Here is a 17,514-nt window from a genome sequence, read left to right on the forward strand (position 1 = left end):
AACCTTTGACACATTATCAAAGGACAATAAAGAATATTAGGAGAAAATTACTTCATGATTTAGTTGATTATTATGATGGTTTCAGTGATGAGGAGAAAGAAGAAGTATTACAAGAAATCATTATTTATTTGTGTAAAAATGACCGGTCACCATCAGAGATAAAATCCCAGACACCGGATTCTTTATATAAAGCATTAGATAATAAATGGCGCACTACTATTGAGAAAGAACAAGAGATTAGGGAGAAAGTCTTTGCACAGTACTTTCCCGACCTCTCAAATTCAGAATTATTTGATGTTTTGGATCAGAATAAAGGACTCTTCTTCACAAGGAGAAGAAGACTCTGGCTGTTAGAGGGGAGAATTGATGATGTTGAAAAAGACACTCATCAGCATATGGATTATGCTATCAATTCTCACAAAGCACGTATGGCCAACCTCCAAGCGGAAAAAGAACTGGTTGTATCCAAACCGGATGAATTTTTTGATGAAGAAGGAAACCTGGTTGAAGAACCAATCAACACTATTGATGTCGATGCATTGGACATAGAAGATGTCACTCAGGACATACCTTCTGAAGGAACAGAACAGGGGCAACAAGCCGAACAGGGCAGTGAGCAAGCCAAGGACACACAGGAAGCGGCCAAGGAACAGGAAGAGAAGAAGAAGAGGGATGAAGATGAGAAAAGGAGAAAAGAGGAAGAGGAGAAATGAAAAGATGAAGAGAAGAAGAAGCAAGAAGATGATAGGAAGAAGAAAGAAGAAGAGGAAGAGGAAGAAAAGAAGAAGAAGGAAGAGGAAGAAGAGAAGAAGAAAAAGGAAGAGGAAGAAAAGAATGAAGAGGAGAAGAGGAAGGAAGCAGAGAGGAAAAATAAAGAAGAGGAAGACACGGAACAAGAAAAGAAGAAGGAAGCAGAGAAAAGGAAGAAGGAAGACGTAGACAAGGCAGCAGAAGCAATGAAGAGCACACAGATGGAGACTCCGAAGGCAACCGGGAGTCAAGCCAAACCGGCTGATATCTCCAGTCCTATCGATCTCCAGTCTGCCAATGAGTCGGAGCTTATGCAGAGCATCAAGGTTGCTCAAGAATGCCTTGAAATCATACGAAGGAAAAAGGAGCAAGATATCATTCAAGCGGTTGTAGACACACTTACCGGTTTGATCCCTGGTAGCAATCTTCCTAACACTGAATCATCACTAGCACAGCTCAAACTACTATGTACTATAGTGGATGATCAAGTGCAGAGTCTGGAAGAAGCAGCTGAGGAAAATGTCAAGAAAGAGCATTAAAAGGCTCTTAACATTGCTTTAGTGAAAAAGTTGAACGAGCTCCGGTCTGAACTTCTGAAAGACCAAAAGGATGTAAGGGACGCTTTGGATGAGGGAAACTTGCTACTAAGCAAAATCTGTCAACCCCATCTATTTTGCGATGATGTGCTAAGTTAGAAGCAAAAGCTTCAAACGGACTTACAGTCCTACTTGAGAACATTTAAGCCACCCTATGATTCCTTTGCAACTTATGGGCAAACTATTCACCGGTTCTAGATCCAGTCAGCCAAAATGGAGCAAGAGATCAGTACACGATTTAGGGATTTGCAGGAGCTACAACTAGTTTTACTTCCACATCTGCAAATTCTTCAGAAGTGTTATCTGAACCTGGATGCCTTGACAGTTACGCAGGAGCTGAGCACAGTTGATGCCATGGAGGAACAGGTATCCCAGATGCAAATAGAGAAAGAAGTGGCCACCTCCCTACTCGAGTCCTGGTCTCTATCCATGAAACAATTTTGCAGGACTATAAATTGGCTTTTGACAAGTACTATTCATTGTTGTCATAAACTTTTATTATTTTAATGGAAACAGGGTTGTTCAGCGGTACTTTGTCATTGTTGGCAAAGGGGGAGAAGTACTCTATCTATTTTGGAGAAGAATAGGGAGAAGTATTTGGCTTTAAAATTTTGATATATGTTTTGATATATGTTATATGCCCTGATATCTCAATGTTTATGCTTTGTATGCAAAATTGCTATACATTGTATTGATTAAGGGATAGTGTATATGCTTAGGGGTAGCAATTTTGTTAATGGCATGTTTTTTATTGTAAAACACTTAGATGTCAAAATTTTATTTTCCTAAGTGTTGCCATCAATGCCAAAGGGGGATATTGTTGGCATTTTTTATGTTTATGTTGTGATTGTCATTGATGGACACACACTTGTATTAAGATCCCCTTTATATGTATGAGCTAGAGCTCAACCGGTATTTGTTCCAACTGGTATGTTGTGTTCTAGTCTTTAGACTATGGGTGATTTTGCAAAATGTGTTTCCCGGTCTGAAGCGGCATGTTGACCCCAAGCGGTTCGTAGATCTCAAGCGGTACGAGGGAACAAAGCGGCATAACACATTCTTACCAGTCTTCATTTTTGTCAAACCGACAACCGGTATTTTGTATGAACCGGTAATACTCTCTGATGAGTTACCAACTGACATTTTGTGATGAGTTACCAATCCACCGTTTGATTGACGGTGCTTTTTGTGTCGTGTTACTAAGTATGTCTAGATTCATTGAACCTAGGAAATTGTAATGTAATCCTATTGGACCGACATGAAATCAGATTCCTTTAAAAGGACATCATATCTAGGGTTCTAGGTTGTTGCTGAAAGGGTTTATGTTGTGCTAGGGTTTAAGTTGAGTTGTTGTAAGAGCAATCTTATTAGAAAAGATCGAGTTGTAACTAAGAGAGAGAGATAGAGAAGACTGAAGTAATGCTGGAATGCATTAGCAGTGAACTATATTGGATCTAACCAAGCAGTCTATGCTATTAGATAGATCAAACACTTGTTGATTACTCACATCTTTGACAAGTTTGTAGCCCTTAACCGGGTAGGCCCAAAAGCCTTTGTAAAATCCTCTAACAAGGTAGTTCACCACTGTGAATCTAAAATCCTCTAGCAAGGTAGTCTTTAATCGAACTTATCTCCTAACAGAGATTGAGATTCCTAACAGGATCTGTTCTGGTGAAGAACATTGTAAGACCTTAACTGGTCTGGTTTCTATTCTGTAGATAGTGACTTGTGAGTTCCATCTCACCGTGGTTTTTCCCATTTGGGTTTCCACATCAAATATCTTGTGTTATGGTTGTATTGCTTTTGTGGGTGAAAGATTTACTTGCATTTTGGTTTGCATGTGTGATAACCGGTCTGTCTGTTAAATTGTTTTACCGGTTTGTCTTCAGACTGTTTAACTGTTTTAGTGCAGAGATTTTTGGAATACTAATTCACACCCCCCCCCTCTTAGTATTCATCAAGATCATTGTCCTTAGTCACTAAGGCTTGATTATGAACAATTGTATCAAGGCTAAACATTCTACCAACCTCAATAGCACCAGCAACAACCTTATCATTTTTAGACTTATCTATGATAAGGCAGACCTTTTTATCATTAGTTGAATCAAATTCAATGCTAAGGTTATGATCAAGAAACTAAGTAATAGAAAGAAGATTTTTGGTAAGTCCTGGCACATACAAAATATTAGTAACCCTGCAATGATTAATGCTAAACTTCAAAGAGATGTCACCAATACCTTTGATGGCATGAGTGATATCATCTCCAAGAGTTATCGTACCGTGATGGGGTTTCAATGTGTGAAACCACTCCTTCTGTCCAGTCATATGATCTGTAGCACTAAAATCCGCATACCATATAGAGGTGGATTGTGAACCATCTTTTGAAGTGTGGGCTGACAACATGTATTCCTTGTTTGGAGAATCATTTGCTTCAACAACATTGCTTTATTTCTTATGTTTGTTCTTCAGTTCCCATTACAGTTTGTCGCTTTGAAAAAGCTTATTTGAATGTGATTTGTTGGAAAATCCTTTGTTGAAGGAGTTGTACCAACAATTCTTCACATCATGTCCAATTATGTCATCGATTGGACACTTCTTTTGAGATCTGGATGAATGACTAGATTCGGGCGGTCCACCAAATTGCTTCATAGGCTTCTGCCTTTATGATGAGTAGTCATGGCATGATCCTCCTCCTCATGTTCGTGCCTTAGAGATTTATCTTTTTGAATTAGATCCACCAACTTCTCAAAAGTGGGTGTTGTCTGTGACATTCAAAGTTGTCACAAAAACTTTATATCTAGGAGGCACTGGCCACAAAACAATAGGCACAAAAAAGGCATCCGTAGTCTTTTCTCCCAACACTTGTAAGGAAGTTCTCAACTCTGTAATCCTTTTGAGAAAGGATTCTAACTGTTCTCCATGTTTCATCTTCAGGCTATGTATCTGACTCTACAAATTCAAGATCTGGTTTTGATTATTTGCCTCATACACCATGTTGAGATTTTCCCACACATCTTTGGTTATGGACGAGTTGTGGATAAAGGGCTAGACATCATCAGACACACTGAACAAAATGATCAATTTCGCCTTTTTGTCGGCTTGATCAAATTTCTTTTGCTCATCAATGTCTGTTTTATGGCGTGATGTGGTTCCACTGACCACATCCCAAACTTCTTCAAACTCAAGTTGAATTTTAAGTTTAGTTTTCCAAGCAGAATAATTATTTCCGCATAACAATTGTGAATCTGGAAGAAGAAATTTCGAAGAGCTACTAGAAATTTTGTTAGAGAAAGAAGAAAAATAACACCCCCCTTTGTAAAATTATACAATTTTGTTCAAAACATAGCTTACTTTTTTTTTCCTTTGTGAACTTTTCTGCCATTAAACAATATTCTTGACTATTCAAATGATTTTGCAGCCCAGAACACTAGAAAAGTACATATTTATATTTATCATAAGTGAGATCACTCATTATAAGTTACGGCTTGCACAAAAGGAAAATTATTTGTCACCTCAGAGAATTTTAAAAACATGACAATATAGGCAACAATAATAGATTACTTATCTCTTATTACGTGTGTAGCTCCATGTCAGAACAAGCTTCAAACAATCGACTTGTAAGACATTGTAATTCTGACGCCCCAATATGGATCCACTGCATTGGAGGATGAACTAACCACATCGATCACCAATCAAAGGAACATCTATGGGATAAAGAACGCGTTCATCTTGGATCATGTAACTGTATATGACAACGACATACCAAGCTGGTAATATCACTTCCATTTGCAGGTAGGGCTATTATTTGTGGACAACCAAATGCTCATCATTGCCACAGAAAAACACATACATATTTCAAACTCTCCATGTGATTATAGAATGTGAAGTTTTGCAAATGAATATGCCGAGCCCACTGTCAAACATGAAATTGTTGATTTGGAAGGAAAGGACATCTTAGAATGGTGATGTTGATGTAGAGAAAAGATGTTGAAGCCAATAAGAAATAAGGCTTTATCGTGCACAAAGGCAATGAATTATCCACAATGTGATGAGGCTTTACCATGCACAATTACATTCAATCTACAATTTCAATTTCTTCACAGACTGAACTCCTCCTTGAGCAACCACAAGGATGTCAGTGCTTCACTCCAAAAGACCATACAAAACATGACCTCTACAAGTGTGGAAAGGTTTGTGCAAAACAAGTCACAAGACAAACAATTTTAACTAAAGACAATGAAGGCAATAAAGTAGACATCCTTAGCCCCCTATCATATTGTCTGAACCAAAGGCATCTGCAACTCACAAAATAAAAGGCACATGATCTGCTCGCTCTGATACCATATCATAAGTGCATAGCTTAATTGGTTGTCTCTTGTATTAGATACCATATATTTATACATGCAAATATGATGATTCTTGTGTAACAACTTGTAACCGCAAGTTCAACAAATAGCTTAAATTAAGCTAACAAATAATAACAACCAAGAAACAAACATAAACAAATTAAACATTACCACAACCTATCTATATGGAAGAAATGACGGAGTAACCAACAACAATAAAGCATTCACCATACACCAATGAATAAACCTAAGAACATGCAAATCAACAAATAAAATAAAAATACCATTCACACCTCAAATAGGGTTTGATCTCAAATTGTCTCCTATCTACATTGATCTTGTTTGATATATTTGCTCTCAGATTTTGTATGTGCACAAGAGCTCAACAAAGAACAGATTGTGGTTGTGAAGTCGTTTGATTGGTTGAAGGCTTGATAGACACATTGATTAGGGTTGATAATGATGAGAGTATCTTCTTATATAGAAGACACCTTAAAAATGGAGGGATAAGATTAAGAGGTGAAAGAATAAATGGTCGGCTATGATTAAAGGGTAGGTAGGGAAAATAATTAAATGTGGAGGTAGGTAAGATAATTAAGAGATAAATGACATGTGTCATGGAGGGAAAAAGCTAGTGAATTAATTAAAGATCTATTTAATTAATAGAAGAATTGGGACCAATTTAATAAATAAAATATATATTTAATTTAGGGAAAGGATATTTTAAATAAATAAAAATATTTATTTAAATAGGGGAAGGCTAGAAGAAAATATATGAATTAACTAAATAAATAAAGATTTATTTCGCCAAAGGCGTTTATTATTTGAGAAGGACAAACTATGTTTTAAAATCAATGATAAAAAATTGGTAAGAACCTATGCAAGATGACCAAAACGGTCTTGGTCGTTCATTTTTGTTGTCGTCATTTTTTTCCACCTGTCATTTTTCACAGGTTGTTTTCCACTCGCTGTTTTCCTTCCCCAAGGATATGACACAAATTTTCCCATGCAAAAAGGAGCAAAAAAAAGCATTTAAAGAAAAATTAAATCACTTCGTATTTGTTTTAAAAAATACTAAATTGTTGCTATGATTTATGCGTTGAATGAAATTAAAACCTAATTATACTTTCTTTTACATTTTTAATATAATGTAATTACTTAATATATTTTTATTAATAAGAAATAATTATTAAAATCTAAAATATATATATTATATATAAATAAACACAAACAACAAATATAATTAATTATTATATTGTAATAAATAATATAAATAATAAATTATATGTTTGATTTTTTTAATTTTAATTTTAATTTATTTTAATATTTATTATATTATAATATATAAATAATTAATTTTAATATTTATGAAAATTTTAATAATATTATTATTTAACTTTTAAAAAATGTATGTAGATGAACCAAATATCATTGGGGCAGAAGCAATGGCGGATGGAAGTGCTTGGCAGGGTTTCAAAAGGCATGAAGGCTTTCATTACAGAGGTGGTTTAAATCTAAAATGGCCTTTGAATAGAAAGTGGAACCGTGAAAATTTTAGAGATGATCGATCAAGGTTCAGAAGACAGACATGGTCATGGAAGGGTCCAAAGACCTCTCAACGAAGAAGGCCTACAGCTGGAGCAACCACAAAAAACTTCAGGGACTGGAGAAAGGCAAGATTTGATGGCTATGCAGCATTAAATAACAGGCAGCAGATCAACTTTAAAATGGTGCAGGAGAACTTCTGGAGGATAAAACCTTCGGCGGAAGCTGCAAAAGTCCTAGAGGTATGCCCGAACTCAGTCTATAGTAGAGTTTTGAACATAGAAAATTCTAATGAGGAATGGAGTAAAAACATAAAATTTCTTAGCAAACATGCTCTTTTTTTGAAATGGGGGGGCACATGGTCGACTTTCTCTAAGATCAAAGCGTGGTGTGTTTCCATCTGGGGTCAGGGAGTGGAACTTAAAACTTTAGAAAATGGTTTATTTCTAGTTATATGCCCCTCTTCCCAGGACATGAATTGGATTTTGGAAAACGACCCTTTCTTTATGGATGGGAAAGGTTTTAATATTATCAAGTGGAAACCAAATTTTAACCCTAAGGAAGAGATTCTCAGTAGGGTTCCAATATGGCTAAAACTTCCAGGGTTTCCCTAAGAATTAAGGATATAGAAACCCTAAGGAGAATAGATGAAAGTCTAGGGGTTTTCAAGAAAAGAGAAGAATTCATTGACTCTTTGAATTTCGGCTTGATTTCAAGGATCTACATAGAATGGAATCCGGCTCACAATTTACCGGACACCCTAGAAATCAAAATAGGGTCAGGTATTTGGATTCAAAAGGTGTTTTTAGAAGAATTGATGGAGTCATGCCAGAGTGCAAATAATTTTCTCATCCAAAAGGGGGTTGCAAGATAGGGGATAAAGGGAAGCTTAAAGAACAAGAATTTTTGGTTGAGGAAATTATAAGTCTTTTGGAATCTAATAGCTGGGAACATCATTGGGAAGATTTGGACCGGGATGTGCTTCACAACCACAATCGGGGGAGCGCTTTAGAGCATGACACAATACATAAAGTTGGTATAATAAAAGGGCTTATTGATGAAATGTTTGAGTCAAAGTCCTCTAGGATGGATTTGGAGACATTTTCAAATGTTCGCAGGATAGAGTCTTTGTTTTGGGATACCAACCATAAAAAAAATGATCTTCAAAGGCAAAATTGGGAGAGCATTATAGATGAGAACCCCTGGGCTACTGAAGAGGGTAAAAGTGTTTCGGATAAAAACATAGAAGAGGAGAACATCCAGGATGTTGATCATCTAAAACCTGTCGATGAATATATTTTGAACGCGATCCATGACAATTATAAATATGATGAGGAGACAATAGTCCCAGAGACTCAGGCAGAAAACATGGATAGAGGATTTATAAGAGATGATCAATTACAGTTTTGAATCCAAGATAGAAGGAAAATTTTACAAGCAATTCATAATGGTCAAGACCTAGAAGAGACGGTTTTCAAAGATATCCAAATCTCACCCATTAGAAATCTAGAGGCATCTTTTGAAGGAGTTAAAGATGATGGAGGGGATTTGATATCATCGGATTCAAAGGGAGAATCATCTGATGCCCTAGAATGGGAGGATGAGTTAGGTTTACTTGCTCTCGGAGGGGATCAGGAAAATATATCTCTGGAAATGACACCAACTCAAAATGTCAAAGTGAAAGTAGGGGAAAAGAAGAAAAGAGGACCTAAATCCGACAGAGTTAGACTGGAAATTGCAGGAAGTGTTGTTGGCTAGAGTAAACTCAGACTGAGATCGGGAAGCGATGTGGTCTCTTCTCAGAGGCAATGAGGCTCCTTTCGTGGAATGTCAGGGGTTGCAATGCCCCTGAAAATATTATACTGATCAAGAGATGCCTTGATCAGTTTAGATTGGATACAGTTTGTTTGCAGGAAACCAAAATTAAGATAGAGGATTTTGCTACTTTTCATAGAAGATTCAAAAAATGGAAATGTGCTTTAGTGAAAGCTCGGGGAGCTTCGGGTGGTCTAGCTATTATGTGGAATGACTCTTTGGTGGATGTCACAATCATGAGACAGGGTAATTGGTGGCAATGGGTGAGAGTTTTCTCCAAACAATTTTATATGCATGTTTATATGATCAATGTTTATGGTGCAAACAACACTATTTTAAAAAGACAGCTATGGACTGATCTATCTGAGTGTCTTAAACAGGACACTGAAAATATTTTCATTATAGGTGGTGACTTTAATGGTTTGGTTAGACCTTTAGATAAAATGGGTGGAGTTGGTTGGAATAGACAAAGTAACAATGACTTCAATTCCTTTATTAGAGAATCTGGTTTAATTGAGATTCCTTTCAAGTCTGGTGAATTCGCATGGACCAATAAAAGAAGCAGATTTTTAAGCATAGATGAAAGCCTGGATAGGTTCTTTATAGTTGGTGATTGGTCATCTAGTCTCTGGACATGTATTGTAGATATTCTCCCTTTTACGAGGTCTAATCATTACCGAATATATCTTCGAATACAAGATGAAAAAGCTCCAGATAGATGTCCTTTCAAATTTGAAGAAATGTGGATTATGGACAACAACCTCGTATCTCTGATGGAGGTATGGCGGAATCACATCCAAGAAAAGACAGGTAATAAAGCTTTCACTTTCTTTTAAAAACTTTAATTTGTTAAAGAACAACTAAAGAAATGGAATAGAGAATCATTCAAGAAGATTTTTAATGAGAAATTAAAATTAGAAGAAGAGTTGAAAAAACTCCATGAACAAGTCATCCTACAAGGCATGGATGAAGTATCTTTTTTGAAAGAGAAGGAACTTAACAAGTTGTATTCTGAAATTTTAGCAAGAGAGGAATCATTTTGGAGACAAAAATCCCATGAAACTTGGCTGAAGGAAGGCAATAAAAACACCATTTTTTTCACACGTCAGTAAAGGTGAGGAGAACACAAAATAAGATATTCTCAATTAAGAATATATAGGGCAAACTTCTAACAGATCATGAAGCTATTAACAGGGAGGCCATTAGTCACTTTTCTAAGTCTTTCAATGGAGAAGTGCTAATAGATGAGGATCTGCAGACCATTATGGATATCGTCCCTACATGTGTGAAGGAACAACATAATAAGATGTTATTGAGTGTAGTGCCAATGGAGGAGGCAAGATCAACGGTTTTTGGTATGGGCTCTGACAAAGCTCCAGGCTCAGATGGTTTTCTTGCCCTCTTTTTTCAAAAATTCTGGGATATTCTAGCTAGAGATATTTGGGAATTTGTGGAGGAATCAAGAAAGGGTGGTTTTGTCCTTCAAGATTTCAATAACACATTCATAGCACTAATACCAAAGAAGGAGAATATCTCTACTTTCAATGATTGTAGGCCTATATCCCTTTGTAATACAATCTATAAAGTAATATCAAAGGTGATAGAAAATAGATTGAAACGGGTTTTGGAGGAGATTATTTCCCCAGAACACAGTGGGTTTGCACTTGGAAGATCCATCTACAAAGGAATCATCCTAGCACATGAGGCAATTCACTCCATTCGGTTATCAAAAGGGGAAAAAATGATGATAAAAGTGGATATCAAAAAAGCTTATGATGAGGTAAATAGGGATTTCCTTTTAAAAGTTTTAACTAAATTTGGCTTTGATCCACTTTGGATAGCTTGGGTAGATAGATGCATCAATTCCCCACTCTTTTTTGTTCTCATCAATGGGAGCCCACAGGGTTTCTTCCCATCAAACAAAGGGTTAAGACAAGGTGATCCCTTATCCTCTTCTTAATTCATAATTATGGTAGAGGTTTTGGGGAGATTGATCACTAAAGAGTGTAGGGTAGGCCGATGGAAGGGGGTGAAGATTGCAGAAGGGGTGGAACCACTTACCCATCTTCAATTTGTAGATGACACATTCTTGGCTGGAGAGGCAGCGACAAGGGAGGATAGAGTCATAAAATGGATCATTCATAAATATGAGCATGTGTTAGGTCAAAGAGTGAACTAGATCAAGTCATAGATTTTCTTTTTTTAATACAGACCCCTCCAAACAAAGGGAGATTAGTGGAATACTTGGCATGAAATTGGGAAGCCTACCAAGCAAGTTCCTAGGCATCCCTCTCTTTGGAGGAGCAAATAAATTAGCATTATGGAAAAATTTGGTGGAGAGCTCCTTCAACAAACTTGAGGGGTGGAAAAGTAAATGGCTGACATTGGCTAGTAGAATTTTAATGCTTAAAACGGTTGTCTCGGCGATCCCAATTTTCTCTATGATGTGCCTCAAGATTCCAAGTAAAATCATAAATGTGATCAAACAAAAAATGAGAAAATTTTTCTAGAATGGAGCAAATGAGCAGGATAAAATCCATTATTGGCTAGGGAGAAAGTTTGTAGCTCGAAGATGAAGGGGGGTGCAGGCCTAAGGAATTGGCAAACTATGAATGAGGCTCTCGGAGCAAAACTTACCTGGAGCATTTATGCTAATCCGAACCAGCTATGGGTTAAGGTTATGAGGGCTAAATATTTGGACTCTATCGAAGACCACAAAGTTTTTATGATAAAAAATCCGCCAAAGGGATCTGCAATATAGAATTTCATAGTGAGTTGTAGAAAAGTCCTAATAGACCATCTAACATGGAATATTAGGAATGGAAGTTCAGCTAAATTTTGGGATGACTCTTGGGCAGCTTATCCTACAATAAAAGATATGGCTGACTTTTTTGATATAAAGACATAGCTATGCAAAATTTGGGGTGACTGAGTCAGAGATTATTTGGAGGTTAAACAAGGTGTTTTGGGGGAGGAATGGTGCTGGAAAGATCTATCAGTCACGAGGCTCAACAATCTCTTTTAAAATAGATTTTAGATCAGAGGAAGATTTTTACCATGAAAGAACAAGATAGAGTGGTTTGGTGTGGATCCATGGATGGTAAATATTCAGTAAAATTAGGCTATCAGATCTTGGAAGGTATGGTGGAAGACCGTTCAAAAGTGAACGACTTAATTTGGCACAAACACTACCTCCCCAAAGCAGGAGCTTTTGCATGGTTGACTATCAAAGGGATAATTCTTACAGGTGAAAGAAGGAAGCATTTGGGGTTGGTAGGGCCCACAAAGTGTGTAATGTGTGGGGAAGCAGAAGAGGATATTGACCATCTTTTATTACAATACAAAGTAGCTCAAAACTGGTTGTTAAGTGTAAAGGGGAGGTTAAATTGGCATGGCCCTTTACAAAAATCTCTCAAAGATGTCTTTGAAAGCTAGCCAAGGCAAAATAGGTAGTCTACTTTCTCAAGCATATGGAATATTATCCCATCTCTAGTGATATGGGAAATCTGGAAGGAAAGAAACAGAAGGATCTTTCAAGATAAGATAGAAGATGATAGGAGGCTTGTGAGAAGAATTGGTCAGGCAATCAAAGACACTTTAGGGGCAGCAGAATCCCAAATGGAATCCATGAATGCCCCTTTCACTCTAGAGGATAAGAGAATTCAAAAACTATGGCCAAATATCAAAATAAGACGTGGGGCTTGGAATAATAATAAGCAGAGTAATAAGAGGGACACATCCATAGAGTGGAATCCACCCCATAGGGGATGGATCAAAGCAAATTTTGATGGAGTTGTGCAATATAGTATGGGCTTGTTTGGTGTGGGTGTGGTGCTAAGGGACCATTGTGGTGATTTCTTGAAATTAGGGGCCCAACATATTAGGAAGGGAACTAATAATGAAGATGAAGCATATGCAGCTTTGTTTGCAATTTGGTGTGCTCAGGATCATGGTGTTAAAAAATTACATCTGAAGGGGATTCGCTGATCACAATCCAAGCTATCAAAAATGGAGAAATTAAGGCTTGGCATTTTCAGAACTATTTATCACTAGTATTAGAGGATTTGAATTCATTTGAAGATGTTGTGGTCAGTCATGTTAGGAGGGAGGGTAATAAGGTGGCCGACAAATTATCTAAATGGGCTTTGTCTTTTAACCAAGTGGAGGAATCAAGATTTGAATTTTTTGATGGTGAGTTAACTTTAGATGAATCACTTTAAATAATGATGACCCAACATATATGTTTGCAAGCCAAGAGGTCGAATACTCTTCATGAGGAAAGGTGGTGTGAAGGACGGGAAGTGTCAGAGGATTTTTCAAGTGGAAAAGGCGATTCTTTTAAATGGATGATTTGTATGGATTTGAAGTTTTTAAACTCAAAATATTCTGAAGGATAGGAAATCAGATGGCAGTTAAGGGGTGTTGGGGACACACGTGTAACTTTTTTAATAGAAGATTATAACAGGGTCTCTCGATTGTTATTTTCTATGATTTAATTTGAAAAAATTGGTAGGGGTAGTTATATATAGCATGTCCTTCGTAAGGAGTATGCCTTAATGATGGTAGTGGCGGTGGTGAAGTGAGTTGAGGATAGTGGATTATAACCAAGCAAGTGAATTTAATGATTTTATTCACACTCTATGTGAAGGTGGTGATATGATGGCTAAAGCAAAGCACATTTATATCCTGGTGTCCCAGTGTTTATGTGAACGATAGTTCACACAAGCTGAATTTCTTTTTAAGGAAGCTAAGATTGAAGACCTTCTTCAAATCTCTATTTTTCTTTGTCTTTGTGTTTATGTGCAGGTGCAGATTGGGTTGAAAGATGGAGGCCACTTTCACTTTAAAGTCGCGGAAGCAGCAAAAGGCTCTATATGGGCCGGTGGAGAATCCCAAGCCCAAACTCCTCCTCAAATGCCCATCTGATGACGTGGTGAATGTAGTGTAGAGGACGCTTGGCTACTTTTTTCAGCATGCAACCCATAAATGGAAATTAGATGTTGACATTGTAGCGATGATCATGGCGTGGGGTCTTGAATTAGGTGTTTCAGTAGGTGACATTCATTGGGTCATGAATTCCCTATTTGGACAAGATTTACTAACTGGAATTGACTCTATTCTAGAATGGGCTTACCCGGGATATGGGTTTGATTATAGAGAGTGTTTTGATAGTCAGATTGTGGTGGAGGAGCTGGGTTTCGTCCCCTTTGTGTGCTGGCCCATAATGGTAATTCAAAATATTTACTTGAACCACATTCAAGCAGAATGGAATTCTTTAGAGGCAGCAATAAGGAAGTATCAAGTCTCTAGGGGAAGTCGAAGGCCTTGGTTCCTGACTATCATTCCTAGGAGGAAGCGCAGCGCAAGACGTTGACTAGCTCGGGGATGATTCCAAGTGTAAACCTGTTGAAATCCATTTTTGTTATATGGCTGATGGATTTCTTACTGTTAAAAATAGTGGGGGAAGTGTCTAGATTTGAAGTCTTATCCCCTTGAAGGGGTTAGTTGCTTGTAGAATGTTTGATATGCATGGCTTTTTGAAGCATTTGTGTAAAAATTAGTAAGCAATAGATAGTCTGTGAGAATATGGGATTTTTGGGAGATGATCAGGCCTAGTATATGTAATGTTATTCTCTTTCCTTATATTTAATAAAAAATCAATATTACCGACCCCCAAAAAAATGTATGTAGATAAATAATAATATTTAAAAATTTCTAAATAATATAATATTATATATAAATAAACTTAAACAACGAAAATTATTTTTTAAATGTATAATTTATTATTATATTATAATATATAATACGTATAGTATAAATAATAAATTATATATTTAAAACTTTTTTTATTTTAATTTTAATTTATTTTAATATTTATTATATTACAAATAATTCATAATTAATTTAAATATATATGGACATTTTAATAATACTATTATTTAACTTTAAAAAAAACTTATGTAGATAAATAATAATATTTTGTGTTAATTTTTTTTTTTGAAATAATAAGATTACTAATTGTTATTTTTTTTTATTAATAAGTGTTATCAAAAGGGGATACCTCATGTACATACAGTTCATCAGAGGCTACATAGATAGCTTAGATAATATGGCAACTACTCAAATACTATTCCAGATAATGGAGGATAACTACCAGTCTTTTCCCTCGATATCTACCACATGAACCGCTAAAGCCACAGTGAGCTAGTTATCCACAGAGTTTAGCAATCTCCTAAATAGACCCAGGTTTCAATTCATGACTCCCACACAAAACACCTCTCAGGCCTTAGAAATGAAATTCCTCTTCCTCTCTCTCTCTGCCCTTGCCTCCATGGCCTCCTCATCCTCAAAATCAGAGCTCTCCTCCTGGGGTTCGGGAATATGATGGGTGGGGTTAAAGTAATAGTCAAGGATGCTCGTCCACCCACCCAAATCCAGGTCCATAATGGCATTGGCTAAGACCTGAACATCCACCTCTCTCACAAAGCCATCAATTTTCTAGATGTAGACTTCTTTAGAGTCCAGAACATCTACCATGGGGCAGATCACTGCTTCGTATACAAGACTATCACACCAATGCCTCTTGCCACCTAAAATACCACTCGCCAGTCTCCACACCTCATCCCATGTCCACTCATCTGTATGGGAAATCCTTCGACATTGTTGCCGGATTGACTCTTCCTCACACAAACAACTCAAGCCAAAATGGTGCACCATTCTCGCAATCACACCCCTTAATTGCTTTAGTAAAGCAATTCTCTGGCCAAATATTTATAACCAGGTGCTTTGAAAGACAAACATAATATAGCAAGAATCCTGAGAATGTCTCCATAATCTTACTCTCTTCAGTTTGCAGGATTCCCATCCTTGTCAATTAGAGAGCTTTGTCAAAAATAGGAAACAACTTATTCCTTGTACCTTAAAACTGAGCACCACATCATACCAAATCCGTCCTTGGATCTGTAGCAAATCCCGAGCATGTGCAGCCACCTCCATTTTGTCAAATCTCTTCTCGGGCAACGACTCCACAGAGAATTCGATTGTGGTTTTTGTGAGGCCAAACCTAAAATCAAATCACAATTTGAATTCTAGGTGTGTGTACCCTTTGTGGCAGGGCCTAGTCAATGCCTTTCTTGCACTTCCTATCTGAGCCAACAGTATCATCCTTTAGGATTTAGTTTAGATCTCCTTGTGGTATGACTCTAAAAACTTGTTCTTCTTTATCCCTCAAAGTTACACCCAAATTTTCCACATGATCTGCGACCCTATTTGCCTCTCAAAAAATGTGACTTACTTTGTAATTTTGTATTTTGTTCAAGAAAGTCAACATATCCTCCTATATCCTTTGTATTTTCCAATTGGACAATGATTCAATTTTTATTGCATTGATCAGTATCTGGGAGTCTCCTTCTATCAAAATAGAATTTAAGGCCAATTCAAAACAATGCTTCAAACCTCTTGCAAGCACCATAGCCTCCGCTTCATTATTGGTGGCCACACCTAGGTTTCCACATATATTGAATAACATTTTGCCAGATTCATCTCTTGCAATACAGCCATAGCCATTGGCACCTGGATTTCCTTTGGCAGCCCCATTGAAATTTAACCTAATCCATCCATCCCCCAGAGCCTCCCGTCTAGCCCGAGACCGTTTTACCTCCTTATAAATAATATTTATATTATGGGGTTTTAGGGATCCCCATTCTTTTTGTATTTTCTTGTCCCATTCAGAAACGAATTCAATCTTCCTACCATAGGACTTTGTGTTGTCTACTTCACTTATTGCCCACTTGATCTTGTCAATAACCTTATCTACCAGAAGTTCTTTTTCTCTGAAGATTCTTCTATTTCGCTCTTTCCAGATTTGCCATACCAACATGGATGGAGAAATCTTCCATAGAACCCCCCATACCGAATTCCTATATAGCCTCGACCACCTTTTGATACAATTAGCTAGACAATCATCCATTGTGGAGGACCATTCCAAACTCTGACATAACCAATTCCAACATTGTTTTGCAAAGGGACAATCGTACAACAAATGATTAGTAGATTCCTTGATTTGTTTACATAATACGCATATAGTTGGCCCACAAATGCCATAAGTTTTCAACCATAATCCCGTTAGTATTCTTCCATGTAATATTGTCCACAAGAAGGCTCTCACCCTGGGTGCTACCATCTTGTCCCAACAAAGATGAGTAGGCCACTCCCTATCCTCATTCTCTAAACATTGGATTTGGTACCCCAATCTGGTTGAATATTCACTAGATTGTGTTGCACACCATACAATTTTATCTTCTACATTTTTTATGGTAATTCTTCTATTTCTTAAAATGTTAGCCAATTTTCTTTGGTCGTCACTTGTCATGTTCTCAATCTAAATCGGAATCCATTCATAAATGCCACTGTCAGGATATGTTTCTTTAACACAATCAACCACAAACTCTCCATATATTGAT

The 17,514-nt window shown here is 36.9% G+C and overlaps 1 protein-coding gene across 1 annotated transcript; it reads left to right on the forward strand.

Annotated features, from left to right (window-relative positions):
* The first annotated feature begins 9,045 nt into the window (after positions 1 to 9,045).
* Positions 9,046 to 13,978, forward strand: LOC131874424 (uncharacterized). Its single transcript, XM_059217802.1, has 3 exons — positions 9,046 to 9,862; positions 10,228 to 10,832; positions 13,859 to 13,978. Exons 1-3 carry the CDS (start codon positions 9,046 to 9,048, stop codon positions 13,976 to 13,978), a joined length of 1,542 nt encoding a protein of 513 aa, XP_059073785.1.
* The last annotated feature ends 3,536 nt before the right edge of the window (positions 13,979 to 17,514 follow it).

The sequence above is a fragment of the Cryptomeria japonica genome, chromosome 3, assembly GCF_030272615.1.
Source record: "Cryptomeria japonica chromosome 3, Sugi_1.0, whole genome shotgun sequence".
NCBI lineage: Eukaryota > Viridiplantae > Streptophyta > Pinopsida > Cupressales > Cupressaceae > Cryptomeria > Cryptomeria japonica.

Bases quoted from the DNA above. Each gene is read 5' to 3' on its own strand.
- LOC131874424 (XM_059217802.1), top strand. From the start codon at position 9,046: ATGAGGCTCCTTTCGTGGAATGTCAGGGGTTGCAATGCCCCTGAAAAT. The intron at 9,863-10,227 runs GTAATAAAGCTT...AACTTCTAACAG, and splicing joins TCACATCCAAGAAAAGACAG to ATCATGAAGCTATTAACAGG. The intron at 10,833-13,858 runs GTAAATAGGGAT...GTTTATGTGCAG, and splicing joins TCAAAAAAGCTTATGATGAG to GTGCAGATTGGGTTGAAAGA.